Raw genomic sequence first — 17,847 nt, 5'->3', positions numbered from 1 at the left:
CTGAAATGTCGTTCAGTAGGTGGGTGATACAGGTGGAGACTGAGGGGGTGAGGTGAGGGGTGGAGAGGTAGATTTGTGTGTCATCGGCGTAGAGGTGGTAGTTGAAGCCGTGGGAGTGTATCAGTTGGCAAAGGTAGGAGGTGTAGATGGAGAAGAGAAGGAGCCCGAGGACAGAGCCTTGGGGGACCCCAACAGAGAGGGGGAGAGAGGGGGAGGTGGTAGCGTTATAGGTAACACTGAAGGAGCGTTGGGATAGATAGGAGAAGAGCCAGGAGAGAGCGGAGTCTCTGATGCCGAGGGAGTGTAGTTTATTAAGGAGGAGGGGGTGGTCAACTGTGTCAAAGGCCACGGAGAGGTCGAGGAATAGGAGGACTGAGTAGTGGCCATTAACTTTGGCCGTTAGCAGGTCATTAGTGATTTTGAGTAGGGCGGTTTCGGTGGAGTGTAGGGGACGGAAGCCAGACTGTAGTGGATCGTGGAGGTTGTTGTTGTTGAGGTGGGATCTTAGGCGATTGTAGACCAAGCGCTCAAGGACCTTGGATGTAAATGGCAGCAGGGAGATGGGTCTAAGGTTGCTCAGGTTGGAGGGGTTCAGGGAGGGTTTTTTGAGTATGGGGGTGATGTGTGCGTGCTTTAGGGGGGAGGGGAATGCGCCAGTAGAGAGGGAGATATTGAAGATGTGGGTGAGGGAGCGTAGGATGGAGGAGGAGGGTGACCAGAGAAATTGTGTGGGGACAGGGTCAAGGGGGCAAGTGGTGAGGCGGGCTTCTGTGAAGACCTTAGTGACCACTTCGGTGGTAGCAGGGATGAAGGAGTGGAATGTTGGGGAGGCTTTAGTGTGCGGGATGTTAGGTGTGGTGGGGGTCAGGGTGATTGCGAGGTCAGAGGAGGGGAGAGTTGCGGGGGTTATATTGGGAGGGAGGCTAGGTGGGGAGGTAGATTGAGCATTGGCGATGTCCTTACGGATTGCGTGTTAGTCATAAAACAATTTAATTAAAATAAACTCCTCAAAGGATATAAATCTACTTTGTGAGCATCAAATGCCTGTGCAAACCCAGACATTGCCTTGTAAATATATCAGTGACATCATCACTGTACTGTACATAGCGCGTGCAGAGAGCAAAAGCTGTGGGGGGGACACAACAGATCCCACCTACCACAGGCTGCCCGCAGAAAACTACTGGAGGGGTGAAGACAAGACCAGTCACCCAGCACAAGGACAGAGAGCAGAAGTGACCAGTCTGTATTACAGGAAGCTCTGCACAGAGAAATCTTCACACTGGATTACTGCCCAGATCTGGAAGAAATACGCAAATCACACCAATATTCCAGGAAGAATATACAGGATTCTTGTACTTAGACAAGGACTGCTTATCCCAGAGTTCAGCACTTAGGCGCTTAATACATATCTAAACACAAGAACAAAAATTAAATATATTACAGCTTACCAATCTTTAGACTAAGATTTTCATGACTTTCGCCCAAAGTTCACGCATTTTCCCAATTAGAAAAATGTGTGAATCTTGGGTGGGAGTTGTGTGAATCTTAAGTGAAAACAATTACAAGTAGATCCCTAAGCATTGCACATAAGACAAGTTCACATTAATGTAAAGCTGGCCAAGACACTGCAGAAAACACTTTCACTGTTAATGTGGTCACTGAAGAGTAATTAGCAGTGGTAATTCAGCAGACTGTTTTTCATTGCAGCCAATCAGCTACATAGAAACTTACTAGCAGGGCTTGGACTTGAAATGCTCAACAACCCACATGTCTGGACACTGCAGAGAATTCTACTACATGGCCAAACCCAGACAGAATGTGCTATTACATAGTAACAATATTCAGGACATTGGCAGGGTGGTGAAAATATGTTTATCAGAATGATGAACTGCTTCATGTGCAAATGTTTTGTGTGGGTGACATATTCAGTACAATAGAAACAACTTCTACAAGATACAAAAATCTCTGTCCTCTGCATGTCCTTATCTTGTAATCATACATTACATACTGGGGGACATCATCCAATCAGATCACTCTAAAAGTCTAACCCTGAGAGATAATCAAATGTAATACTGAATGTGTAAGAAATACACACAGAATGAAAATAGAACCCAACAAATTCTGCAAACAATGTAACTCGCTACATCGCTCTACAAGCCTTAATACATGTGTTGTGTGTGCTGCCGATGTTCCATGATAGATAGATAGATAGATAGATAGATGATAGATAGATGATAGATAGATAGATAGATAGATGATAGATAGATTTATAAAGAGAGGGATAAATAGATAGATAGATAATAATTACTATTATTATACATTATTTATATAGCGCCAACAGTTTGCTCAGTGCTGTACATTACAATGGGGGACAGTACACGAGACAGCACAGTAACAACACAATACAAAACACGAGAGGTTTGAGGGCCCTGCTCCTTGAAGCTTACAATCTAGGAGGGAGGGGATAGTGGTACAGGAGGAAATAGGATGGGGGATGGAGTGGTAGGAAGAGTGGAGGAGATCAGCAATTAGGTGCGGGCGGGGTCGGCTTCCCTGAAGAGACGGGTTTTCAGGGTGCGCCTAAAGGTGAGGAGGGTAGGTGACAGTCTGATGGATTGGGGTAATGAGTTCCAGAGGATGGGGGAAGCCCTGGAGAAGTCCTGGAGACGGGCATGGGAGGAGGAGACCATGGAACTAGAGAGTAGGAGGTCTTGTGAGGAGCGGAGAGTGCGGGTTGGGTGGTATTTGGATATCAGATTGGTGATGTAGTTAGGGGCAGTATTATAAACAGTTTGTACGTCAGTGTTAGCAATTTGAATTTAATGTGTTGGGCAATCGGAAGCCAGTGGAGGGATTGGCAGAGGGGGGTGGTGGATACGGAGCGGTTATTAAGATGGATGAGTCTGGCCGCAGAATTCAGGATAGACTGAAGCGGGGATAGCCTGTGATGAAGACAGCCAGTGAGGAGGGAGTTACAGTAGTTGAGTTGTGATATGATAAGGGAGTGAATGAGTTGCTTTGTAGTTTCAGGAGTTAGGAACGGATGTATTTTGGAGATGTTGTGGAGGTGAAGTCTACATGAATTTGTCAGTGATTGAATCTGGGGCTGGAAAGACAGATTGGAGTCTAGAATGACACCTAGTACTCTGGCTTGCGGGGTGGCACTGATGTTGGTCGTGATGGAGAAGTTGGGGGGGGCACGTGCTGGGGGAAAAACTAGGAGCTCGGTTTTGGAAAGGTTTAATTTGAGGAAGTGACATCCAATCTGATATGTCATTCGGTAGGCTATTGATTCGGGCGGAGACTGAAGGGGTGAGGCGAGGGGTAGAGAGATAGATTTGCGTGTCATCAGCATGGAGATGATAGTTGAAGCCGTGGGAGTGTATCAGCTGGCCAAGGGAGGAGGTGTAGATGGAGAAGAGAAGGGGCCTGAGGACAGAGCCTTGAGGGACCCCAACAGAGAGGGGGAGTGAGGGGGAGGTGGCAGCGTTAAAGGTAACACTGAAGGAGCGCTGTGATAGATAGGAAGAGAGCCAGGAGAGAGCGGAGTCTCTGAGGCCAAGAGAGTATAGTTTTTTGAGGAGGAGGGGGTGGTCAACCATGTCGAAAGCTGCGGAGAGGTCGAGGAGTAGGAGCACTGAGTAGTGGCCATTAGCTTTGGCAGTTAGCAGGTCATTTGTGAATTTGAGTAGGCCGGTTTCAGTGGAGTGTAGGGGATGGAAGCCGGACTGTAGGGGGTCAAGGAGGTTGTTGTCTTGGAGGTGGGGTAGGTGATTATAGACTAAGCGCTCGAGGAGTTTGGATGTAAATGGCAGCAGGGAGATGGGTATAAGGTTGTTCAGGTCGATGGGGTCCAGGGAGGGTTTTTTAAGTATGGGAGTGATGTGTGCCTGCTTCTGAGGGGAGGGGAATGCGCCAGTAGAGAGGGAGAGATTAAAGATGTGGGTGAGGGAGCGTAGGATGCAGGGGGAGGGTGATCGTAGGAGTTATGAGGGGACAGGGTCAAGGGGGCAAGTGGTGAGGCGGGCTTCAGAGAAGACCTTAGTGACCTCTTCAGTTGTAGCAAGGTCGAAGGAGTGGAGTGTTGAGGGGGTTTTAATGTGAGGGATGTTAGGTGTGGTGGAGGTCTGGACAATTGCGAGGTTGAAGGAGAGGAGTGTTGAGGGGATGTTCGTGTGAGGGAAGCTAGGTGGGGTGAAGGTCTGAGCAGTGGCGATGTCCCTACGAATTGCGGTGAGTGAGGTACTGGGTGGAGGGGAGAGAGTAGAGAGTTAAAGGTAGAGAAGAGCCGGCAAGGACTGAAGGAAAGGGTATTGATGAGGGTTATGAAGTAGGCTTGCTTGGCAGCGTAGATGGAGGAAGTGTAGGTGAGGAAGGCAGATTTATATCGGGTGAACGCTTGTTGGTATCTGGTTTTGTGCCATAGTCGCTCCAGCGGACGACTGCATCGTTTGAGATTTTTGGTATGGTCATTCTGCCAGGGTTGAAGCTGTCAGGGTCTGATGCTTTGTGTGGTTAGGGGTGCTAAGGAGTCTAGAGCGGCTGACAGCGAGTTGTTATAAACAGTAGATGGATAGATAGATAGATAGATAGATAGATAGATAGATAGATAGATAGATAGATAGATAGATAGACCCTGTTTATTCAGAATCAAGAAATCCAATGATATTTTTATATGATTGATAACTTTTTTTAATAATATAAATGGAGTCCTTTGTCTCAAATAAACAAGGTCTGAATGCTGCAAATACTGCATCTTTTAAAATATTGATATTGGGTTCTTATGGACTAATCCTAGGTGCTTGGCAAGCAGGTCCTGGCTATCAAATAAATAAATACATTTTATATATATATATATATATATATATATAATGTACAGTATAAACAATAAGGAGAATACTTCATAGGTGCAGTAAATTGACAGCATGGTAGAGCAGACTGATAAACTTCAAAGAGCGCTATCTTTTTCATTATGAATTCATGCTGTCATTGTGGAGTAAACAGCAGTGGAAAGCCAATCATTTTGCCATAATCTATTTCTGTTTCTTGTCCTTTTCCAGAGAACAGCCAATTACCAGCATGGGAGATATATAAACTAGCTGTCAGGACCCTGCTTTGTGATAATGAGAAGCATAAATTCTCCACCCATCCCACATCTACCCCAGAGGGCACTTTTGACTACCTCACATTTCAAGCAGATCCCAGACCTATTTTAAAGCATCTAAATGAGAAATGTTAGTTATTAAAAAGAGAGGTGTGCTTTGAAACTCTGTAGGTATCAATAAGTGGTTATAGGGGTACATGAGACAGAGTCAAGGGGTACCTGGGATAAGCTTGCTCACATCAGGGGTGCCTCTTAAGCCTGCCATACACGGGTTGAATTCTGAAAGAATTTTATTTTGAAAATATTTTCTAAGAATTTTCGTTTGAATTTCACACCATTGATGGGACCACAGAAATGGCTGATTTTCACGCAACCATCGAATTTGAGTGATCGAGCATGTTGGAAATTTTTATGAAAAACAAATGAATTTCTAACCAATGATGGAAGAATCGTGTCAGAAATGAAATTGAAAGAGATGAGCGTGAGCTGTGACCTGGAAAGAAAACAAAAAGTTCTTGGCCACAAAAATTTGTTTCTGTAGCAATATGAGATTAAATTAAAGGCTTGGTTGGTTGAATTTCGAAATCAATGGTGGCACCCTCGGATTACAAATGTCTGATTTTCTAAAAAACATTTGTTTGGAATTCGACTGTATGGCCTGCATTAGTCTTTAGGAAGGGGGACAAAGTTTAATAAAAGGCAGGTTGCATGGAAGTATTCAGCCTAGACTAGATCAAACTGTAATCTTTCTGATGCCTTTTCTCCCACATGAGTTTAGCAGCAGAAAAAAATGCTGTAAAAAGCTGTGTTTGCATACGTGTTCACATGTCTGGCATTAATGCATTCTATTGGCCAGCATGGTCATTTACTCTGGACATTAGAATGTATTAACACACGAATGCGCATAAATACGCCTAGTATACCACCTTCCCTCTCACAGAATACAACAATCCACCAACGTGGGACTTTTTTCAGGTACCATATTTTTTAAAAAAATTATTTTTTGCCTTCCTCAAGATCAACTGTGGGAATATAGTTCTAAATAAGGGGGTATAAACCATGGGGGAAACTTGTGGTGTCAATCAAGGCTCAGTACAGGTAAAAGTCACCCCGCTGGCAGAGAAAGAAGAAGGGAGCAATGTCTCAGGTTATTCCAGAAACTGATTTGGTATATGATGAAGTGGACGCCACTCAAAACTGATCCCTGGAGTCAAACAATGATGGCATGTTGTAGATGGCCTCCAGCCACGCCCTCTGATGCCTTTCGCCCCACCCATCAGGCCTCTGTGACCAATCCCCGATGAGCAGGGTGAAAGGCATAAGAGGGCGTTGGCTGGAGCAGTGCCTGAATCCATCAACAACATGCCATCATTGTTAGACTCCGGAGATCGATTTTGAGCGCTGTCCACTTCTTCATATACCATATCAGTTTCTAAATAAGGTGGGGGTCTCTATTTATTTTTCTATTGAACTCCATGATCTTTTGGGCTTTTTTGTAACCTGACTGACCGTGTTACGATATACAACAATTGACCAACATGCACTTGGGGGCTAAGAATATGCATGCATCATACATACTAGGGGGGTACAACTGGGGGAATCAATGGTGGAGAAGGATCTGGGGGTTCTGGTAGATCACAAGTTTAATAATGGCATGCAATGCCAAGCTGCGGTATCTAAAGCGAACAAAGGTGTTCGTTTATGACACAGAGAATAGCTGCGATTCAACAGATCTCAGCTATTCTCTGGTCATTCACAGTTTATGACACTCAGGAGATCATGTCAGCCCTTCTCTGGAGATCTGTGTTCTCCCTCCAGATTCTCCAGCCCAGAGCTGGAGAATCAGAGGGACCGAAAACTAAGCAGAGATAATTTACCTCTGTTTAGTAAACTGATCTTTTACTGTAATCTCTCAAGATTATAGTAAAATGAGCCGTTTTCCAGCGTTTGTAGACCGTTCTCCAGCGTTTGGAGACCGTTCTCCCTTCGTTCGGAGAACTGCTTCATAAACTGCATTCACAGAACTGTGTTCTCCGAGAATGCCGGAGAACTGAGCAGCGATCTATTACCGCTGGTTCATAAACGGACACCAAAATCCTCTCTTGTATTAAAAGAGGTATAGACTCCAGAGAGAGATATCATATTACCCCGGTACAAATCATTAGTAAGACCTCTGGAATATGCAATTCAGTTTTGGGCACCAATTCACAAAAGAACATTGGGGAACTGGAGAAAGTACAGAGAAGGGCAACCAAACTGATAAGAGGCATGGAGGAGATCAGCTATGAGGAAAGATTAGAGGAACTGAATTTATTCTCTCTTGAGAAGAGGAGATTAAGGGAGGATATGATCAACATGTATAAATACATCAGTGGTTCATATAGTGAACTCGGTGTAGAGCTATTCACCCTGAGGTCATCACAGAGGACAAGGGGGCACTCTTTACATCTGGAGGAAAAGATATTTAATCGCCAAACACGGAAAGGTTTCTTCACAGTGAGAGCTGTGAGAATGTGGAATAGACTCCCTCAAGAGTTGGTTCTGGCCAGCTCAGTGGATTGCTTTAAAATAGGCCTGGATTCTTTCCTAGATACACAGAATATAACTGGATACTAACATTTATAGGTAAAGTTGATCCAGGGAATAGCCGATTGCCCCTCGGGAGATCAGGAAGGAATTTTTTTCCCTGCAGGAGCAAATTGGATCATGCTATGCTGGGTTTTTTTGCCTCCTTCCTCTGGATCAACTGTGGGTATAGGATTACATATTTTTTTTTAATGGTTGAACTGGTTGGACTTTTGTCTTTTTTTCAGCCAGACTAACGATGTAACTAAGTAATATGGGACTTTTTCAGGTACTAGTTAACTGAAATGGTTAAAGCAACATAGTTTCTGTCTAGCTTGTGAAATTCAGAATATCCAACTAGTATTTTGTAGGCAACACTCTTCTTTAGGTGGATAATGTATTATTCATTTTTTGTTGGTTTGCCTGACAATTGCAAATGGCATCATTTTTTTTTCTTTAGAAGTTTTATAACTTAGAAATAAAAAATGAATTTTCAAGCCAATCAGAGCTTCCATGTGCCTACATTTTTAGTGTCTATTTATTGCTTATATTATATCTATATAATCATAGATTGCAGTTACTATTGCCTTGTGTTGAGGCCTGTTTAAGGTCAAAGCAAAAAAGTAAAATTGGGGAAGACTGTCATTTATTATACTGTCTGTTTTATCAAAATCGCCCCTAAATATTTAATTTTCTTTTACCACTTTAGTAACGCCTTTCTTAACACGTTTGAAGTAATGTTCATGTTTCAGGGAAAAGAGGCACAGACAATGAACATTGTAGTCCCCATTTACACATTGGTGGTCAGTAGAGAAATGTCCTCTTACTTTGGTGTTCAGTGCAGAAATATCCCCTTACTTTGATGGTCAATAGAGAAATTTCTCTTTACTTTGATGGCCAGTGGAGAAATGTTCCCTTACATTAGTGGTCAGTGAAGAAATGTCTCATTACCACACTATTTTGTGCCCTAGGCAAGACCAGCTACTTGTGCAACACCCCCTCCCTTCCTAAAAAAAAACCCCAAAAATTATAAACAGTAGAAAATATTAAATCAACGAAATATGAAACTGCTAAATTTCTTTTAATTTGCAAAAATAAGAGCCATAAGATGCCACCAGAACCAATAATAATGACAAAATATATATTAACCAAATATAAATTAACTATATTAACCAATCAGACAGAGAAACAAAAAAAAGACAGAGTTACAAAACTCCACAGTGATCAGTGAGAGACTGAGTCTGAGAGGAACACTGGAAGGAGCGGCAGCTCAGATGCTACACTGGCCCCAGACACCCATCATCTTTCTCTGTCCTTTCTTCCTCCCCCTCTGTCCCTCAGCTGAAGGATCATTCATGACATGGCGGCATCCCACATGATCAATCAGCATCCACTCCCCTAACCCTGGCCATTGTCTGCCCCCCTCCTCCTGTCACCTTCATGACCCTCCATCCTCCTAGGCTCCTGCGGAGTCCAGGCTGGGAATTTCAGTGAGGACAAGCGGCCTCCCAGCACTACACTGCTTCCCTCTCATACACATCGGGCCCTGGTCATCCTCCTCACACAGGGTTAACCCTGCAACCAGAGCCCACCCCTGCCTATTGATTGGCTCCAGCTGTGTAGAAGAAGGCGGAGCCAGTGTTGTACATGCCCCATTCGGTCACTAGCCGGCTCCCTGTTACAGATGGAGGATCGTGTGTGCCAGAGATGTACGGACCGATTCTCCGTTCGGAAACTGCTGACCACCAGAGGTCATAGGCTAATGTCACCACTTCCTATTCTATTCTAGGGGGAGCCGACACTTCACTGCTACATGGAATACTGTCATGTGTACATATACATATATATATATATATATATATATGTACTAAGTGGTCATGTGTGTGGACAGACTGCCTAGTTTGCCTAGTGGAAACACCGGTCCTGCTAATTACTTTGGTGGTCAGTGGAGAAATGTCTTCTTACTTTGGAGGTCAGCAGAGAAATGTTTCTTTACTTTGGAGACCAGAAGATATGTCCCCTTACATTGGTGGTCAGTGGAGAAATACCCTCTTTAGTTTTTTCTGTGAAAAAATGCCACCTTACATTGGTGGGGAGTCCTATTACTTTGGTGGTCATTGGAGAAATGTCTCATTTCTTTCGTGTGCAGTGGAGAAATATCTCAATAATTTGGTGGCCAGTAGAGAAAAGCCCCTTTATTTTAGAGGTCACTGGAGTTATGTCATCTTACTTTGGATGTTAGTGAACAAATGTCTTGTTACTTTGGAGATCAATATTGAAATGTCTCCTTTCTTTGGAGACCAGTAGAGAAATGTCCCCTTACATTGGTGATCAGTGGAGAAATGCTCCATTACATTGGTGGTCAGTGGAGAAATGTCCTCTCTGCATTTGTGGCCAATCGAGAAAAACCTCTTTAATTTGCAGTTCTGTGAAAAAAATCCCACCTTATATTGGTGGTGAGTTAAAAGAAAGTCTCCTTACTTTGGTGGTCAGTGGAGAATTGTCTATTTACTTTGGTGGTCAATGGAGAAATGTCTCCTTACTTTGGAGGTCAGTGGAGAAATGTCAAATTACTTTGGAGGTCAGTGGAGATATGTCCCCTTACTTTGAGGGTCAGTGGAGAAATGACCCCTTACTTAGATGGTCAGTGGAAATATGTCCCCTTTCTTTGGTGTTTGGTGAAGGAATGCCCTCTGACATTGGTGATCAGTGTAGTGGGCCGTTATTTAGTGGTCATTGGCAGAAGGACCCTCTTCAATGTTGATCAATAGGAATACTGTCCTCCTTAAATGACAGCTAAAACTGATTACTGATATTAGCAGTTACTGAAAAACAGAAATTGTTCATGGAACCCCTAGGAACCTTTGAAACCCTGGTTGAGAAAAGATGCTTTAGTAGCTATCGCTTCATTAGTGGAGTCCAATTTTCAAGATCCACCTATACGTCATCTACAATATAACGCTTAGTTCACTAATGAAACCAGGTCGTGTATCTTTGCCAGGTCAGTGGCTTAGTTCACTGAAGGAGTATTATATTTTTATTCAGCAATATAAAGTTGGGTTCACATTCCCCATCATGTGCAGAGGATGTACAAGGATGACCTAAGCCCATGTCTCTCAAGTAATGGGTCGTGACCCAAAAGTGGGTCATGACCAGGGGCGGACTGGGCCACGGGGCAAGTGCCCCCAGGCCTCTCTAATGCCCCAATAAAACCTCTGGTGCCCTGACAACATAGCTTAATAAAAACCGCCGACCGCACTAATATAAATGTTCAGATGGCCAGGACTGCAACTACAGATTTAATATTTGTATTATTGCGGCCAGCCGGTCCAATTAAGATGGTGTGCACATTGCACTTACAAAGCTGTCTCCCAGCCTTTGCGTTCATTCCTTCTTCCTCCGCAGGAGCTCTGGGAGGCAGTCACATAACTACACTTCCTTTCAGCTAGCCACACAGGAGGGAAGAAAAGCACCACTGGATGCCAGGGAATTACTCCGCTAGGTACTTTCCTAGGATTGTGTCTGGGTGATGGAGAGCGCATTTTGAAAGAAGTGAAAGAAAACAGGAAACTGTGCATGAAAGAGGAGAACTGAAGGAAACCATGAAAGGGGAGGGCATGAAAAGGGGATCAAGGTGGGTATTAAAGGAAGGAAAAGGGGAAAGGAAGGGGGGCATGAAATGGGGGGACTGAAAGCCCTCACAAAAATATTGCATAAACTACATATTGTTTAAAATAATACTCTTAACTTAGTGTACTTTTTGAGAGAGTGAGAAGTAGAGGAGGCAGTGCTCAGCTTAATGGGCTATTCATGTGAGGTGGAGGGGACATTGCTTAAATTTAGGGGGTATTGGTGGATTATAAGGTTTCGGATATTAAATTATTTTTGGGTCGCGACTTAATGATCAAGAACAAATGTGACCAAAACTTTTTCCTCACCTAAGTAATGGGACTTTTCAGGCAACATACATGCATATAAAATACAAATAAATTTTTGTTACTAAAGGATTAAAAAATTATTGGATCAACACACTTTGTACATGCAGCTAGAATTAAAATCAACATTTACAGGCTGTTGCAAGAAAACATGCTGGCTTGCTGTAGAAATAGAACCTCCCTCTTCAAGATGGTAGAGAGGGAAGGATGGCGGATGTTTCTACAGCTAGAAGATCCAACGCGTTTCAGAACTAAATCTTTCATCAGGGGTAAGTCCTTCTTTATTTTTATCACCAAAAAAATGTATATATAAAAGGCAGGGGGTTATTTTCCCTGTGTGTCCACCACTTCCACCTTAAGGCATCCCAGACTGAATGTGGCTAAAAGATGGAAGGGAGTGGGGAAAAAAGCCCTTGGAATTCTCATACTGAGGTCACCCCAATGCACATCAGAACCAAATTGAGAGCTATGCTACCAAAAGGATATCTGAAGGTGCCAGGATGTCCATTATCCAAAAGTAAGAACCACCACTGATTCACAACACGAGTGTCAAAAAATATATGTGGGTCCTGAGATTCCACAGGTTGAGAACCACTGACCTAATCAATGATTCATTTTTTAAGTGGACATATTCTACTCTCTTTAGCAAATCAACCCGTTTGTACGGGCTAATTTTTCACTGAACTACTTCTCTCTATTGTAAACATGGATTTATAACATAAAAGCAATCCGCTTCTGATGCAACAGATTAAAAAAAAATTCCAGTTAAATAAATATGGCATAGCCCATTTTATAACATGTTGTACATCCCAAAATACATTTGCCCTTTCTTCTACTACAGAATATGCAATATATGTTATTATTTGAATTGTAATTTACTGAGTGGCTACTGTTTTTACTTTTTTTTTATGCATTTTGAACTCCCACAGGAGGTCTTCCTTTGCATTGAGGAGGTCTCAATTTTTCATGTGCTGCTATACCTTTAGGAAGGGGGCGACCTCTAGGTAACTTCTGCACCCAATTAATCTATTGCTATACAAGTCTCAGTGATGTGCTCTAATAGATTAGAGTAGGACTACAGAGGCTTCTTGATATGGTCCTGGAAATACGTGCAACTGAGAGACCTGTTTTCAATTAAACACTAGAAACACCATTTTATAAGATCCTTTTTACTGGTTAGCAGGATTTGATACGTTTTTAAAATTATTAGTATCATTATTATTAATATTAATACTACTAAGAATAATATTTTTAAATAAGCACCAACATATTTATGCTGAATGTAACAAATAATCCAGTAATTTATATTAATGTAAAGATAGCATGCTGTAATTGGGCACATTTACATAATGATATCTACAAAGCTATAATTATTATTATTAATAATAATAATAATAATAATAATAATAATAATAAATAATACTGTTATAATGAAGAAGAAGAAGAATTGTTTTAAACACTGCTAATTTACATAGATATTAGAAATGAGAATCTGAGACCTCTGCTTTAAAAACAGCTTTTGATATTTAGTAGTAATAATAATAATATTATTAATAATAATAATAATAATCATCATCATCAGAGTTTGAAATAAGTGCTTGCATACATAACCTCTGTATGCTGAATGCAACAACTTAGCTAACAGTTCTATAATAATACCAACACGGTACATTAAAACAGGTAGAAATAAATGAAATAAAGTTTAACATTTTGTTAAATGATTTGTTTTTCAAATGAAAACTAAATAATGGTTAATAGATAATAGCAAGAAAAACATTTAAAAACCTTTAGATTCAGAGGTTCATGGACGAAAGGAATAATTTTACCCTGACACAATGGGGTTAATTTATCAAAACAGTGGAGAGGTTGTTTCTTGTTGAACCTTCAATGTGAATGTTCACTTTGCAAAGTGAATGTTAGTAAATAAGGTGAACCTGTGGGCACTTTCAACGCCCAAATGTGAATTGGGTAAATAGAGAAAAAACTGAATTACTATTAGCAAATCAGTCTCAGGTTGAATTTCTTGCAATGAGTGAAGTTCAGATGTAATATATTTATTTAAAATACCTTCAGATTTCATTGGATGATAAAAGCAAGCACTTGCCATCCCAAAAGCTGCTCCTTAGAGAATCAACCTCTGCATTTGTCAGAAAAACTGAATTATGTGAATATTATTTTAGCAGGAAAATATACCCCTTGAACCTGTCAGAAGGGGACGATATACATATATATTCCCCAAACCAAACTGATCCCCTTCTGATCCTCCTGTGCTGGAAACACCTAGCCTGCATTTTTCCCATACTTTGCAAACAATGACCTTCAGCATTATGCTATGTGACCTCTACAATGTACCAGCCTTTTAACACCTTCTAACTGACACCTTGATGAATTGCACAGCTCATAACACATTCATGAAATATGTTGCATGTAATTCATGGTGTGCCACCTCAGCTGACACACAGTACACACGCAATGATAAATACCCTTATGTAAGAATGATTCTTCTCCTGTAAACATAACACTTTCACTTTCTCTTGACTCTTATCACCAGTGGAGAACAGAAGAAAAATGTATTCCAACATCATCTAGACCTAAAGTGTATATTATTTCTTATTAGACATTATTGTTTCTAAATATTTATTGTTATCATTGATAATATTATTATAATTCTTATTAGTAGTAGTAGTTGTAGTCAGTAGTAGTAGCAACAACAGCAGTATTTATCATATAATAATAATAATAATAATAAGAAGAAAATTCACTTTTCTATGGACATTGAACAGTAGCAAATACTAAATTCTTAAAATAAATAAAGTATAATTTGTGTATATAGATAGATAGATAGATAGATAGATAGATAGATAGATAGATAGATAGATAAATAGATATAGAAAGATATATATGTATAAATACTTGCTATTATACTACTAAGAAAGTATTATTATTGTAATAATAACACACAAAATTTAGATTACTTATGTAAAAATAGTTATAATAATGATAAACATTTGTATAAACAATGCACACCAGCAAATATTAATAAAAATGTTAATAAAGATAAAAAATATATATGTACAGTATACAATACATTACTACTCAAAAAAAATTATAATTATAAAAGCTACTCCACTGCTGTAGCAAATAAACAAATGAATAATAGTTTTTACAAACGCATATATATATTTATATATATATATATATATATATATAATCCTTCATATTCTGTGTTATCCTCAGTTTGTACTTGTAAAAAGAAAAAGGATTGTAGGCTGAAAATGACCAACAAGACTTTTTTTGGTATTTCATCATCTGTTTTTGTGCCTCACTAATTAGCATTCAATACTTTTAGCTAATAATGGTAGTTACAAATAAACTATTGCTCTTTAGGTGCTGAAAATTTTATAAAACAATGCAAAGCTTATTTTTATTATTGTTATTATTAATAATAATATTAATACTTAATAGCAATAATAATAATAATATTCAATTATCATTAGAATATTCAATTATTCATTAGAAATCCTATCAGTTAAAAAAAAAAGTAGAAACACAAATACACAGCTATAGAAAGTCAGCTTCTAGACTAGAAAGACTATTATGGTCTGGCTCATAAATGACTAGCAGTTTCTTCATTTGACACTAAATATATGGTTATTATCAGTAAAATAATACGTTTTATGTCACTGTTACCTGTTGGCATGTATTACCGTATACATTCTAAAGACTGAGGCTGATTTACTAAAGAAGTTACTAGTCGTCACTCATATTCCCTACAATTATTTGCACATGGCTGCAGTATTTAAAATAAAGGAAATTTGTTTGCCAGGTGATTGGATAATTGACCTAATTAAAAGGTATGCGCTAATAACAAACTTATACAAAGGTGTATATCATCATCCAAACAACATTAGTGTTTTAAATAAATAATTATAGTGCCCAAACATAGATTAGTGTCCAAAGAATATATATATATATATATATATATATATATATATATATATTCAGTGACTTGAAGATATATATATATTTTTTGGACACTAATTTATGTTTGGACACTATAATTATTTATTTAAAACACTAATGTTTTTTGGATGATGATATACACCTTTGTATAAGTTTGTTATTAGCGCATACCTTTTAATTAGGATGATTGTTGCCAAAATTTATTTTGGGTGGGATATGCTGCTGACATTTTGGTGTTTTTTGTAAGTGGCGCTTTTTTCTTTTTTAATTTGGTATTGATTGGATAATTGAAGTGAATATTCACACCATTTTAAAAAGAAAATGATTTAATAAATCCCCCTCAATATGTGACCATAAAATATTGCATAACACATACAACACGGCACATCCAGAGAAGGAAGTGGCTATAACCAGCATGAATGCATAGATACAGATTTCTCATTACATAGGACACAGTGTCCTGTGCACATAGCAGCCTAGGAGCAGGCAGTATATTTGGGGGGCACTCACCTATATTGGGGTGTCGGGCGGCGCCGGGTCCTGCCCTGTTCTGCAAGTTGTGCAGCATGGAGGTGTCGAAGTGGGAGGCAGTCCAGGCGGCACTCATGTCCTGGGGGACATAGGCTGGGTAGGGGCTGCTGTAGGTGGCACTGAGCCCCCGGCTGTACTGCTCTCTGCCATTGGCGGAGATGGCCAGGGGGCTGCTGTAGGAGACCTCCCTGGAGGAGGCAGCGCTGATAGGGGGGCTGGAGGAGAAAGCGAAGCGGGGGGACACCGGCTGATGAGGGGTCCCGGGGTTGTAGGCTGAACCTTCTGCCCCAGCCTGTGCCCACATGTTGTGCCCAGACACCGGACTGCCCTGCTGAGAAGGGCCGCTGCTCTGGAGGTAAGGCAGGCTGGGGATCATAGTGGACACCCTGGTGGTGGGCACATAGACCGGAGAGGAGGCAGCAGCACCGTGCATGAAGCCCCCTGTCCCTTCATAAGACGGGGGTCCGTGGTTAGCAGCAGCCATGGCTATACTCTGGTACATCCTTCCAGCTCTCTCCGGCCACAGATCCAAGGATCTTCTCTAGAGCCTGGATCCAAGATCGCCTCCAGTGATAGCCTGGGTCCTCCTCTTGATTTCTAGACTGGATCCCAGATCCCTTCTTCTCTAGGTTGTATCCCAGATCGCTTGTTCTCTAGACTTGATCCCAGATCTCGTTTTCTAGGCTTGATCCCAGATCTCTTGTTTTCTAGCCTAGATCCCAGATTCCTTCTTCTCTAGAGTGTATCCAAGATCTCTTCTTCTCTGCACTGGATCCCAGATCTCTCCTTTTCTAGAAGTCTCGGTCCTCCTAGATCTCCTCCACCGATGAGTCACCAGCTGAGCAGAAGACAATCCTCCAAAGCGATCCCACCATCTCCAATGTCCAGGCGTACATTGAGCAGAGCCCTCCCCTCGGCTGGCATTTATACCTCACACCTACAAGTCAGACAGAAAGGAGAATCAGGCCAGGATAGAGACACTAATGAGGTTACACAGGGGTCTCCACAGGTGACAGACACCATTGTTCCCACCAGACCTGTCCCACTCCCCCACCAGCCAGCACCTTTGTTCTGCAAATGTCTCCTCAGTTCACGTTTGATCCTGAGAGAATGAAAACCACAAAACACACAAATCACATCAAGACCCCAGCTGCCCCCACCACCCAAAAATGCAATCAGATTCATGGGGGGACAATATAAGTACCGAACCAGGGGCTTCATACTGCAGAAAATTGGAGAACTCTGTGCTGCATTCTATCACTGCAGTCTACAGGTGGCTCCTTCCAGAACTATAACATCTGTCTATATTATAGCCATATGTCTGAGCTTCCATCTAATGGTACATTAATGTATGAAATATATACATCAATAATTCAACCGCACATACATCACTCTCACCTTGTATAACAAGAGCCACACAATCATCATAACCAAAGATTAAGGTACTTTATATTGTTTATATTGGATATACATATAGCTTCATCATAGATCATATACATAAACAGCTCACACTTAATTCAGCACACACACACTACATCTATATTTATCTATCTATATATCTGATCTGAGATACAGAATTGTCACAAAAAAACAAAACTGTAACCCTTAGTAATAAAGAACTAAAAAAAACTAAACAAACAAAAAAACCACCAATGCCATGCCATGTACTATGGATATTATTATAGAAAATATATTACTAATATGCAACTATATCTATGTCTCTATGCCTTTCTGTCTCTCTCCTTCTCT

At 40.9% G+C, this 17,847-nt stretch overlaps 1 protein-coding gene across 1 annotated transcript in view; it reads right to left on the bottom strand.

Annotated features, from left to right (window-relative positions):
• Positions 1-17,004, bottom strand: part of GATA4 (GATA binding protein 4) — an 89,610-nt gene extending 72,606 nt beyond the window's left edge. The window contains exon 1 of the mRNA XM_089685913.1: positions 16,078-17,004. Within this exon, the coding sequence (XP_089542039.1) occupies positions 16,078-16,600 (523 nt within the window). The 5' untranslated portion in view covers positions 16,601-17,004. The remainder of the gene's footprint in view (positions 1-16,077) is intronic.
• Positions 17,005-17,847: the final 843 nt, after the last annotated feature.

This window comes from Staurois parvus, unplaced genomic scaffold (assembly GCF_062004578.1).
Source record: "Staurois parvus isolate SC_StPar_1 unplaced genomic scaffold, SC_StPar_1.0 ptg000388l, whole genome shotgun sequence".
Taxonomy (NCBI): domain Eukaryota; kingdom Metazoa; phylum Chordata; class Amphibia; order Anura; family Ranidae; genus Staurois; species Staurois parvus.
Note: the sequence above shows the minus strand (reverse complement) of the source record. Positions and strands in the feature narration are given on the sequence as shown.